At 41.1% G+C, this 12,395-nt stretch overlaps 1 protein-coding gene across 1 annotated transcript in view; it reads right to left on the reverse strand.

The window, feature by feature from the left end:
• arhgap19 (Rho GTPase activating protein 19) overlaps window positions 1-5,941 on the reverse strand; it is an 11,480-nt gene extending 5,539 nt beyond the window's left edge. Inside the window, exons 1-3 of the mRNA XM_010782374.1 lie at window positions 5,871-5,941; window positions 3,125-3,378; window positions 2,590-2,670 (exon numbers count right to left, since the gene is read on the reverse strand). Of these exons, the coding sequence (XP_010780676.1) occupies window positions 2,590-2,670; window positions 3,125-3,378; window positions 5,871-5,917 (382 nt within the window). The 5' untranslated portion in view covers window positions 5,918-5,941. The remainder of the gene's footprint in view (window positions 1-2,589; window positions 2,671-3,124; window positions 3,379-5,870) is intronic.
• Window positions 5,942-12,395: the final 6,454 nt, after the last annotated feature.

Consider the following 12,395-nt stretch of genomic DNA (forward strand, 5'->3'; position numbering starts at 1 on the left):
GCTCTACAACCCATATCAACATCCCCCACGTTTCCTAGAGCAGATCTCCCCAACAAACAACACCGCCTGCGATTCCCTCAGGACCGCTCACCAACATTTCTCTCCCACATGCTTTTCTCCTACCTGCGACACTGCCCCTCGCTCCATCCCTATTGCAATGCGAGTCAACAATCCACAACCCGGTACCCACTCACACACATCCCCGTCCGCTCACCAACACAGAGAAACACTGACTTTCAACCTTCCTCCCATTCCTCCATTTCTCAGCCTCTATAACAGCCCCCGTTTTTTACCGATGCTCGCTACCCGCCACAAGTTCAACATCGATCCTCTCCCCTCCAATCCCGGCGCACATCATAAAAGTACACCTCTATCGCGACTCTCCATTACCCTACCACACGAATCACTCCTAGTCCCCTCATTTCCACACCTATCACCCTTACCCCTACTACTTCTCCCCTACAGTAACAGTCCCCTCTCCAATCCCACATCAACATCTTTATACCCCTACCTAGGGGACCTGTAATAGGGTATGCTGCAGAATGTCCCCCCATCTCAACCAACATCTTCCCCTCTCTCGGACCCCTACAGCAAACACCCGCTCTCATCCGCACATCCCAATCCCGCTCTCACCTCTACATCAACAGCCTCTCTTCATGCCCACACAACATTGCCCCTCTCGCCATCCCCACATCAACAGTTGCCCCTCCATTCCAACACCTAACACCCCCGTCCTCTACACTACACACACCCACTCATGCCCTCTACATCAACATTCCCCCTCAGTCCCACTTCAACATACCCCTTCTCCACTCACAGATCAACATCCCACCTCTCTCTCCATTCCCCTAATCAACACCCCTCCCACACGGGCCCCAGCGGGGGAAGAAGTTTCGACTACCTATCTATCATACTAATTACCATGCTTCAGTCACCTCCACCTTTAATGGCTTCTGCATCTCCAGCCTCATCTTCCATCCAACTACCCTCCGACTAGCAAATAAGTCCTCTGCCCACCTACGATAACTACAATTAGAGTAAGTAGGAAATCTTTTCTTATTATCAAATAACTCTAAGGCAGCCGAGCCAGCACCTCCTATTTTGATACTGAAGTGCCATATTAAAAAAGACACAAATTTTATCGGCGTGTCACGATCGAGGAATTATCAACGCTGGGTGGGGGGGGGGGGGGGGGTTGAGGAGCGCTTGACCGGCTCGTTCAACTGAATCAGCAGGAGGGCGGGGGATAAAACGCCTCGGCCTGGCGTCCCTTTAGTCCCTTTAGAGAGAGAGAGAGAGAGAGAGAGAGAGAGAGAGGGGTGTGGCTTGTGCATGTGTGTCTGTGGATGGTAGAGCGACAGTGAGGGAACGTGTGTATGTTTCTGGAAGTGAAACGAAGAAGCAGAAAAACAGAGGTCTGTGATGTATTTTGTGAAACAGAAGAACAGCTAAATAAATGCAACGGCCTCCCAAGAAGTGCTCGCCTCTCTCCAGTCATTTAAGCTAAAGTGGGTTATTGAACCTGAAGCTTGTTGCTTCTGCCCTCCTCGACTACGGTCTGGGAGCCGACAGGAAAGTTCAACACACAGATGGCCAGTCCGCCCCTTTGTAGCATATTATTTCGATGAGAGATGAGCAGATCGCCACTGGGCTTTCAACTAAATACACAGCCACGCAAAAACTGCGGCATTTGTACAGCTCCTTATGGGTACTGCAATTAGTGAAGTGCTTTCCTCCGTGGTGAAACGATCAGCACTGCACCACGGAGGAAAGCGGCAGAAAGTCACCTGGAGTTAAAGAGAGCGGGGCTGCGTTGCGTGCATGGCTTCCTTCTGCAGGTAACGGGGAGACGCGCTCTGGCGGCGGTCTCGTTCAGGATCCGAAAATACAATTTAAATATTTTGCACACTTATTCCACTTACTCCTAGTGTGCCACTGGTTACGGTGCTGCGTGCCAATGCTGGCACGCGTGCCAGGGGTTGCCGACCCCTGATGTAACCTGTCTCTAGGCTCCTTGTGTGCTAGGTAACCAGCATGATAGGTAACCAGCATGAAACACAAGTGAAGAGGACAATAATGGTTGTGGATTCAATCTGCAGCACAGACTTTTCCATCATTTTAGAAGTTATTTTCTCTTGATGGGTAGCAAACACACATCAAACACACACACAGTTGAGATTGTGGTCCTTCAATGTTTCACAAGATGCATTGATATACACACTGCTAGAATAAAGTGGTCATTTTAAAGTAGTAATGTGGGTTATCGAATCTCCAAGTCTAATGGATCCATTCATACGAGTACGTAGCGCTGTCTACTTGTGAATGGATTTTCCTAACATTAATGGTAATGCCAGGTCTGAACAGGGACACAGAATAAAGCAATTAAACTCGGTATATCAAGAGATTTGTAAATCAGGTCAATATTACAGGTGAATTATCTGACACAAATACTGTCATGTCTTCAGATTTGTCTCCCCCTGGAGTGACAATGTGACACATGCAAACTGTATTCAAGATATCACTCATCATATTGGCTTTGGATGTGTGCTAAACATGACATCATGTAAGTATGTATGGAGTAATACTCACTTTTACTCAGGTATTCAATGAGTTGATAGATCTGTGCTATTCCTTCTTCAGTTAGTGGTGCACCAAAAACAATTCCTTTGTCTGAAAGTCATCAGAAACACAGTAAGACTGATTGTATAGTTTGTATATGTTGTATTTATTACCTACAATCACTTATAAGAATCATTTAATAAATTGTAACATTGTCATCCATTAAATGGAACCAACAATGAATAATCTCAGGCTAACCCATATTTTAAGGTTCAGGAAAATAAGTGGTATTTTCTTAGCTAAAAACTACTTCAACAAACAATAATGATAAACAGATGAATTATAAATTGACTGCTTAATGGATTAATGGACAAATCATTTCAGCTCTGGAGGACTATAAAAACACTGTATGTCTGAAATGTTATTTAATGACTTTAAACAGGTCTGTGGATAAACAAACAGCACTTATTTTGTTGGTTGTTTACCATTTGTCAATGCTATTGCACACATACTATATCAGTCTAAAACTGCATTTCAAAGAGTGTAAACACAACCGTGTCCTAACCTTTTCGCTTCAGGAAGTTGAAGGAGCGCAGAAAGCCAGAGGCAGACGGCAGCTTGGCCTCTGACTCTCCGGTGAGTTGTGCAAACTCTTCCCCTGGAAGGTCTATGAGTCGGGTGATATTGCTAAGCACCAAATCCGCGAAGGCCTGTGGATGCTCGTGCCTCAGCCTCTCCACAAAGAAGTCCGGGTTAAAGATCACAGACTGGCTTGTGCTTGGCTTGACCTGGCTGATAAACATGGTGCATTTTGTTCCCCTGTTGAAGACAAACAGAGAGGGTGGGTTTGGACCAGAGGTGGAAGGAGTACTCAGATATTGTAAAAGTATCAGTACCAGAGTGTAGGAATACTCTGTTACAACTAAAAGTCCTGCATTCAAAATGTTATTTAAGTAAAAGTAGAAAAGTATTAGCATTAAAATATACTTAAAGTACCAAAAGTTAATGTACCCATTATGCATCAGTCCATTTCAGAATAATATATACCAGTGTTTCCCACAGATCTGAAATATACTTGGGGGAGTTGAGGTGACGTGCAACAACATTAACATTAACCTTTATGCTGGTCGCTTGTTAGCAGACCCTTCACGCGATGGCAGAGTGAACAGGTACAGGCCATAATGATAGCCCTATAGTTTAAATCTACTACCCACACATGACCATATGGAAATGGTTTACTATTTTAAAAAAAAATGTATTTATAAATGTATTTAGGAACCTATCCATTAAATTTAAGTGGGGGTCGACCTCAAATCCTCCAGGGGGGTCCGGGGGCCTTTCCCCCCCCCGGTAAGATTTTTTATTTTATTTTGGAGTTAAATGCATCAATCCGGTGCATTTTGAGGGGAAAATAAAGAGACTAGATCTATAGAAACACCTATATTAAACAGAACTGTATACATTTCAATAATCATAAAATCATGGCCATAACCAATAACATACCATTTCCAATATGAAAAAAACACTGAAACTTGTTTATTAATTTATTTTTGGTTCATTTATAGTTGTGAGTGTGTCTGTGCTCCTGAATCAGCCTCTCCTGTCTCTCTCCCCCTGCTCCTCTTTGAGGCAGCAGCAAAGACTAGTTTTCTCTCAACAAGTTTTAAAAGTGTATCTTACCTTTTTTCACCTAGTTAACTTTTTATTTATTTATGCATATTTTATCCAAAGCGACTTATAATGACCGATTACATGGACATTCTCCCTGGAGTAACTAAGGGCTAAGTGCCTTACTCAAGGGCAGGGAGAATGTCCATGTAATCGGTCATTATAAGTCGCTTTGGATAAAATATGCATAAATAAATAAANGAGTTCAAATCCCGCCAGGAACACCACCACTAGTGTGCCCTTGAGTAAGGCACTTAGCCCTTAGTTACTCCAGGGAGAATGTCCATGTAATTGGTAATTGTAAGTCGCTTTGGATAAAAGCGTCAGCTAAATGAAATGTAATGTAATATAAAAGTAAAATATGCATGAATAAATAAATAAAAAGTTAACTAGGTGAAAAAAGGTAAGATACACTTTTAAAACTTGTTGAGAGCTAAAACTAGTCTTTGCTGCTGCCTCAAAGAGGAGCAGGGAGGANAATAAATGGTGACCACACCGTTTGAGACCCACTGAGAACTTAGACTAAGTTAACTATCTAAATACTCAGAGAGTCCTTTACCTCACCTGAGCTGAGGTTATCCCGAGCTTGAATGACACACAGAGACCAATCAAGGGCTTTGATTTATGATCTGTATGACAGTGGCCATGTCGGCAGGCCACATCATGTGGACAGCCAGTCACCCTGTGTGAGGCAGGCCACTTAACAGGCCAGAAGGAGGCGAGATCAGAGCAAGGGAGCGAGGGATCATTGTTCACAAGTTAATAAAAAAACAAAACCTAAATGGGTCGCGAAATATACTTGGGCGGCCGTTAATATACCTGGGCGGCCCGCCCAAGTATAGTCTATGTGTGGGAAGCCCTGATATCATATTTTTTGATTATTATTATTTATGCCTTAGACTTAGAGTGTTGTACATTACATTTTGTACAGCACTTGATTAAATCTACTTAGTTACTTTACACCACTGGTTGGGGCTCATTTTAAAGGCTCAACGGTTTGGGTTAGTAAACCTTTTGGGCTAAAATAAATGGGCTCTAAAATGCAGCTGTTAAAACAGAAGGGATGACATGTAACGTAAACAAACATGCATACGAACATACGCATCTCTTTCTTTTTGTATACTGTGAGCCATGTTCATCCCCCTGACAATATTTTTGCACATTTCTATACATCCCTACCTCACTCTAAATATCTGCACAGCCTTGATTCTTCAAAGTGCAGTTTGTCATATATTCATAGTTGTACGGTATTTTAGTCTCTTGTGTATTTATATTTGGTGTTTGAATGCGAAAATAGTTTTGTTAACATATTTTCTTTTTATAATCGTTATATTTTATTGACCTTCTGTTACAACTACTTTTCATATGTTGTTTGTGTTTGCACCACCATACACCAAAGAAAATTCCTTGTATGTGTAAACGCACCTTGCATAAACCCGATTGTGAATGTTCGTTAATGAAAGCACCGGCTGTTGCTAGGTAAGCTAAGCTGGCTAACGCTAACACGTCTGATACTAACTTACTCGACTACTTAATAGTTCACAACAAAGATAATGCATCTGCACTTATCAAGGCAAGAACTCACACTTCACGATGTGAGGTTAGATGTTGATTGTAAGACCTACTACACGAAAAGTTTGTACCTTCGGCTCAGTTTGTGATTGTTGTGAGGATCATTTTCAGCCGCCATCTTCGATTTGAATCTTCCGCTGTTTAATTTTTAGTCCCGCCCACGGCGTTGTGATTGGCAGAAAATATACGCACGTCAAGAGCTCTCATCTAGTGTAGGTCTATAGTAGTCTAGAAAAAAGGGAAAATGTTGTCATTTGCAATTAAATACAACATGGACCCTGTTGCACAGCATTCGCACTAAATGTGTGTGATGATTCATGTTTTGTATTAAAAGTCCTGATCTGCAAACTAAAACTGGTAACTAAAACCAAAATGTGGTGGATAAAAAGCTGAAACAATAAAAAATAAAGTGCTTCCAAATAGTTTTTAAGTAAGAAGAAATTAACCTATTAGTTAGTTACATTCTGCTGGTCATATTTACAGTTAAGACTTGAGCAATACACAGAAAAAACTCTTCAACAACATATATTTCAAACTCAACATAGTAACTCACACTTGTCATAATTTCTTACGAACAGAAGTGTTATCACACTTGATGTCTTTACATCAGTAACATTAATACAATATTTAAAGCAGTAAACACATGATTGACATCTAAATAGGGGTACATCCCACAAATTATATGGACATATTTCAAACAAATTAAACATCATTTTGTGTACACAAAATGGTACAATTATTTGTGTGTTTACTTTTATTTATTGTTGCTAAACCGTGAATTTATTGTTTTGAAAAGCCCAAGATTATCTGTATTTATTTTTGGTGACATTCATATCATTTTATGGTTTATCTGTAGGCCTACTGTTTGAGAAACAGTAAGTAGCGCCAAGGTGGAACCTTTGGCAGGTGAGCGATGACACCTGGGTTATCCTAGGGGGGACAGTTCCGCCCCCTCCTCAGAAGCAATCCAGAGTGATGATCAACCGTGTCCTGTCTATTTCATGATGCTGCACTTTTCTGTTTTCTACAGGTCAGTACATGATGAAAATGATCGATGTTAACTTGTGTAAATGAGATATAATGTTAGAGATGTTTAAGAGAGTGTGTCAGAAAGTTTTGAGCATGTTTGACATAGTAACGGTACTTTAAAAATAGTAAACTGTCGGCAACTATAGATGCCGTTTTCGCGGGCTTCAGCCGCACCGGCGCCGTGTCTAAATGTCACCTGAGCAAAGGCTCGCAGGCAGGTTAGCTGCTATATGATATGTTTTGTTTACCTGAGTGAAGTCTTGCAGGCACAATGCCTTTTTGTTTATGAACACTGACAGTAGAGATGTCCCGATCCGATCACGTGATCGGGGATTGGAGCCGATCACGTGATTTTCAAAAGATCGGAATCGGGAGAAAAAAATCGGGGATCGGGATTTCTTTTCTTTTTTTATAAATACTTTGTTTTTGTTTTTTTCAATGTTACAAAACAAAAATGACCATGTTCAAGTCTTAAAGTCATCCTGAGGCCTTAGTTTTGGTTTCAAATGACACAACATCATGTATGTGTTGCTTCTATGGGGCTTGTTTTCATAGACCTGGTTGCTTATTTCTCTCAAATCTGGCAACAGAGTGGGCAGGGCGCAGTGTCTAATAGTAGCAATAAGCTAACGTTCTTATTTTTTTTTATTATTTGTTTCTTTTCTTTATTACTGATGTATCTTTGTATTTTATATTCTTTTATTTTTTGTTTTTATCAATGTCACAAACTGAACTGATCCAAATTGGTCAAAATCAAATATCCGGAATCGGATCGGGGAGCAAAAAAGGTGATCGGGACCATCCCCTAACTGGACGTGTATTTAATGTGAGCTCCCTATACCAATACTAATGGCTTTTTCATTGAATGCTTTTATAAACTAAACAGTTCAGCTACACAATGTCCATTGTGAATTGTAAATAATATGTTAGTATTTGTTAAAGGTATATATATTGATAGAAAGATCTATTTGGATTAGCTTTATGTGGTTTATATTTGACTGTTGAAATTATCCTTGAGTAACCAGGCTTGTATAGTGTAATTCCCTAGTGTGCAGATCTTGGCACATTTGCCTTTATACAGTGTATTATGTTAAGTTGCACTAATATATTATAGTAGAACACTCTGCTTCGCCTATTTGCACATGTTGATATCTATACAGAATGGTTTTCAGAAAGTATAAACCTGTGTCACAACTAGCCTACTAGTGAGTGGATACCATGTTTAATTGGGAATGATGTTCAACTTGAGATACAAGTAATTACGCGTGAACATTAGTAGATCGATAACTTAAAATTAGCAGAAATGTGATATTGTTTGTTAAGTACCAAAAGCTATTCTGTATGTAACGTGTATGTGTACTATTGAATTTTGAATAAGAAATGCAATCCAGATGATCAACCGATCCTGTGTCTATTTCAATGCATGCTCGCACTTTTCTGTTTTCCCCATACAGATTTCTTTATTGTTGGCTGGTGGTACCAAGCTTTTGGGACCCGTAACAACTTACATAATTTTATCTTTAGTATTCAAAATGATTCATTTATTTTTCATATGCGTGAAAAATACAGATGGTTCAGAGTGCTTGTTGTTGTCAGCTCTGGTTGAATGGGGGCCGTTCCTCTGAATGGATTTCTGATTTGTAGCTGACTGTAACTGTCTTTTGTCCCATCTNAAATGTCTTCACCTCGGCTGACCCATGGCTGACCCCATGGGCTGACCCAACGCACACGCGACATGCACAGCTGAATGGGGAGAGCGCCTCCACTCGCAAATTTCATTTAGTATCATCATATCATTTGTTTAATTAAATGCTGTTAACTTTTATAAGTGTGGTACACCCCAAAAATTGTACAATTATTTGTGTATTTACTTTTATTTATTTTTGTCTAAACAGTGAATTTATTGTTTTGAAAAGCTCAACATTATCTGTATTTATTTTTTGGTGACATTCATATCATTTTATGGTTTATCTATACTGTTTGAGATACAGTAATAGTAAGTAGCGCCAAGAGCCGCGTTCACAACGGAGTACTTTTCCCACTTTAGTTCCGATATAGTTCCGAAATGTCGCGTTCACACCAAAAAGAGCCGGAACTAAAATTAGTTCATGAGAACCTTTTTACCCCCTTTCCCGTCCCTGCTAGAGAGAAGGGACTCTCATGCGGCTCTCTTGTGAGAAAAGAGCTATACTTCTGATTGGGTGGGCCGATTGCAAACCACGCCCCGTAAAACTCAAAAAAATTGTTGTGAAGCCACCATTTTATTAGCATTAGCATTAGCCCAGCGCAGAAACGCAGAGAGACTAACTTATGGCAACACAAAATAAAACATGGGAGCGGTGGAGATGAGGAGGTGTCGGCGTTCTGGCGATTTACTCGGAAGGCTTCAGAAGCCAGTCCCCAACAACCGGGGACTTCCGGCCGGGGATTTTGGGCGGCAGTATACGCCGTGAAGTTGTTTGCGGCCTGCCAGTAAACCCAAAGCAGAAGAAGAAGTGACGTCAGCGGCTTCATTTGCCTAATCCACCCCCAGGGACTTATTCCGGTGTGAACGCGATCTGTACTTAGTTAATCAGAACTAAAGAGTTCTGATGAACTAAGTTCTCATGAACCTTTGTGGGAAAAGTACTGCGGTGTGAATGCGCCTAAGGTGGAACCTTTGGCAGGTGAGCGTTGATACCTGGGTCACTTCCGCCCCCTCCTCAGAAGCAATCCAGACGATCAATCGGATCCTGTCTCTAATTCTTGCTCCTGCAATTTTCTGTTTTCTACAGGTCAGTACATGATGAAAATGATCGATTTTAACTTGTGTAAATGAGATATAATGTTAGAGGTGTTTAAGAGAGTGTGTCAGAAAGTTTGAGCATGTTTGACATAGTAACGTTATTTTAAAAATACTGAACTGTCTGCAACTATAGACGCCGTTTTCGCGGGCTTCAGCCGCGCCGTGTGTAAATGTGACCTGAGCGAAGGCTCGCAGGCAGGTTAGCTGCTGCGCACGGGTAATCTGTTTTGTTCACCTGAGTGACAACATCACCAAGAATAAGGGGAGCATTTTGCAAGAGACACCATGACTGAATTGCNCCACTTTGTATTGTTATTTTTCATGTTTGCACTTTAAATTTGCAAAAGTAAAACGTTTACTTGTCTATAAAAACTGTCCGGTCTGTATTCAAGAAAATGAATTCAGATTTAGTCTATTTATGATGATTTCAGCTCAAAAATCATGAAAATGATCGATTTTAATTTGTGTAAATTAGATATAATGTTAGAGATGTTTAAGAGAGTGTATCAGAAAGTTTTGAGCATGTTTGACATAGTAACGGTATTTTAAAAATACTAAACTGTCAGCAACTATAGATGCCGTTTTCGCGGGCTTCAGCCGCGCCGTGTGTAAATGTGACCTGAGCGAAGGCTCGCAGGCAGGTTAGCTGCTGCGCACGGGTAATATGTTTTGTTCACCTGAGTGTAGTCTTGCAGGCACATTGCCTTGTGTTTTTTTGTTTATTAACAATGACAGTGTATTTATGTGAGCTCCATAATATGTTATATTTGTTAAAGATAGATATATTGATAGAAAAGTGTTATTTGATAGCAATATGTGTTTTATATTGACTATGTTGAATTTCTCCTTGAGATACAGTAATTGATTGACATAGACGGATAACTTAAATGGAGAAATGTGATATGTTTCTAAAGTACAGCTATTTTAATGTAACTATGTGTACTTTAAATTTTGAATAAGGGCGCGTTCACACCTGTCTTGTATAGTCCGGTTGAATCGAACCCTGGTGCGTTTAGCCGCTTGGTGCGGTTCATTTGGGTCGGTGTGAACACAGTCCGAGACCTCTTAAGTGAACTAAACAACCAGACTCTGGTCCGCTAAAATAGGTGGTCCCGGAGTGCTTGCTTGCGAACTCTGGAGCGGTTAATTGCTGGTGTGAACGCAGTCCGCACCAAAACATAGGAAGCGCAGTATTTACGTGTCACAAGAACGCGGATATCTTCAACGAAGCGGAGGGATCTAGATCGGCATGAAGGTGTTCTTTGCCCCTTTTTTGCCACGGGAAAAGTCCGAGAATTCCGAGACAATTCCCTAAAATTAAAATCGGACTCGTCCGGCCCTATTTTTGCATTTTCTCATGTTTCCCCCTTCGAATACAATTAGCCCAGGGGTTTTTTTTCGGGGAACCCCATTGGTATGTCCGTTTATATTTTACTTTTTTTAGACAAATTTTGCTTTTTCACGTCCGTTTCGTTCTTTAATCCTGGGGGGTGTCCTTAAGGGCCCAACTTTAGCCAGACCTAAACGAAGGGGGGGGGAATTTTCCCACCACGTAAGGTGTTGGGTTACAGTGGCTGGAGGGGGGGGAGACCACACGCTGTGGTCTGGGTTGTTTCAAACCCAAATGTAACAAAGGGGGGTAAAAAAGGTCTTTTCCAAAAAGCCAAAACGGCAGGTTTGTGGGTTTCCGTTTTTGGGGGAGGTTGCTTGGATTATGGGGAAAATTTGGTGTTTTTCCAGTTATCCCGGGCCTTTTACGGGACCAAGGGTTTTTGTTAACAAAGGGGGTCTGGGTTAACCCCCACTTTTGGCCGTTTTTGGGCGTAAAAAGAATCGGCTCCGGGAAGGGGCCGGGGTTAACCCCCGTAGCCGTGTTGGAAGCACCAAATAAAGTGAATGTTACGACCAACAATTAGACCTCTAGGTTTGTCTTTGGTTTGGACGCCCGGGGGCCGTATATTCTATATACTTTTTTTTGTTCTGAGCAGATTTTAATTATAAATGTACCCGATCAACTTAATGGCTAAAGCTTTACCCACGTTAAAGGGTTTGGTCACCTGGTTAACAAAACAAAATTTTAGGGTCTTTCTGACTTTTTTGGCGCAAAGTTCCGTTGAAATAAACTTTTGGGCAACCCAATTCCTGCGGGGGGTAGACGGTTTTGTTTTCTCAGGGCAAGCATAAATTTGCATATGTCAACACAGACTTTTCGGTTTTGGGATGTACGCAAACCGAAAAAAAGATTTGCCTTTTTTGTTTCTTTGTTTCTTCGCTGTCTTTTTTGTTTCGCTCTCAGTACCCCGTCTTTTTGGGAGGGGGGACATATAGCGTCACAGGGTCTGGTTTTCCCTTGTTTACAGTTTTTGCGCTGGTTTAATAGTTCACACGGTTCCCAAAATGGACAACGTAATTCCCCGTTCCTTATTAATATCTTACGGAAAAAGTTCCCAACCTGTTTATTTACTTTTCAACACGATGAAATAATTTTCGGTCCCGTGCTCAAAAAGGTTTTAGCATTAGTTTCGGAAGGAGTTTTGGCGAATTTAAACTTCATCAGAGGGACGCGCCAACGGGGATGGGCAATCAAGATTTGTCATGTTTTGCACGATTAAAAAGAATTCGCCTAACGCAGTAATTTAGTATGTTTATCTTGATAAAAAATTTAGTTTATTTTAGTGAAAGATTTTAGGTGTTTCGTAAAGTAATTATAACCTCATACAGCATGAAAACAACTCTTACACACCGGTACATTTATTCGCCCTATTTACACGTCGCTGAACCG

Source organism: Notothenia coriiceps, unplaced genomic scaffold (genome assembly GCF_000735185.1).
Source record: "Notothenia coriiceps isolate Sejong01 unplaced genomic scaffold, NC01 NC01_scaffold00024667, whole genome shotgun sequence".
In the NCBI taxonomy this organism is placed as follows: domain Eukaryota; kingdom Metazoa; phylum Chordata; class Actinopteri; order Perciformes; family Nototheniidae; genus Notothenia; species Notothenia coriiceps.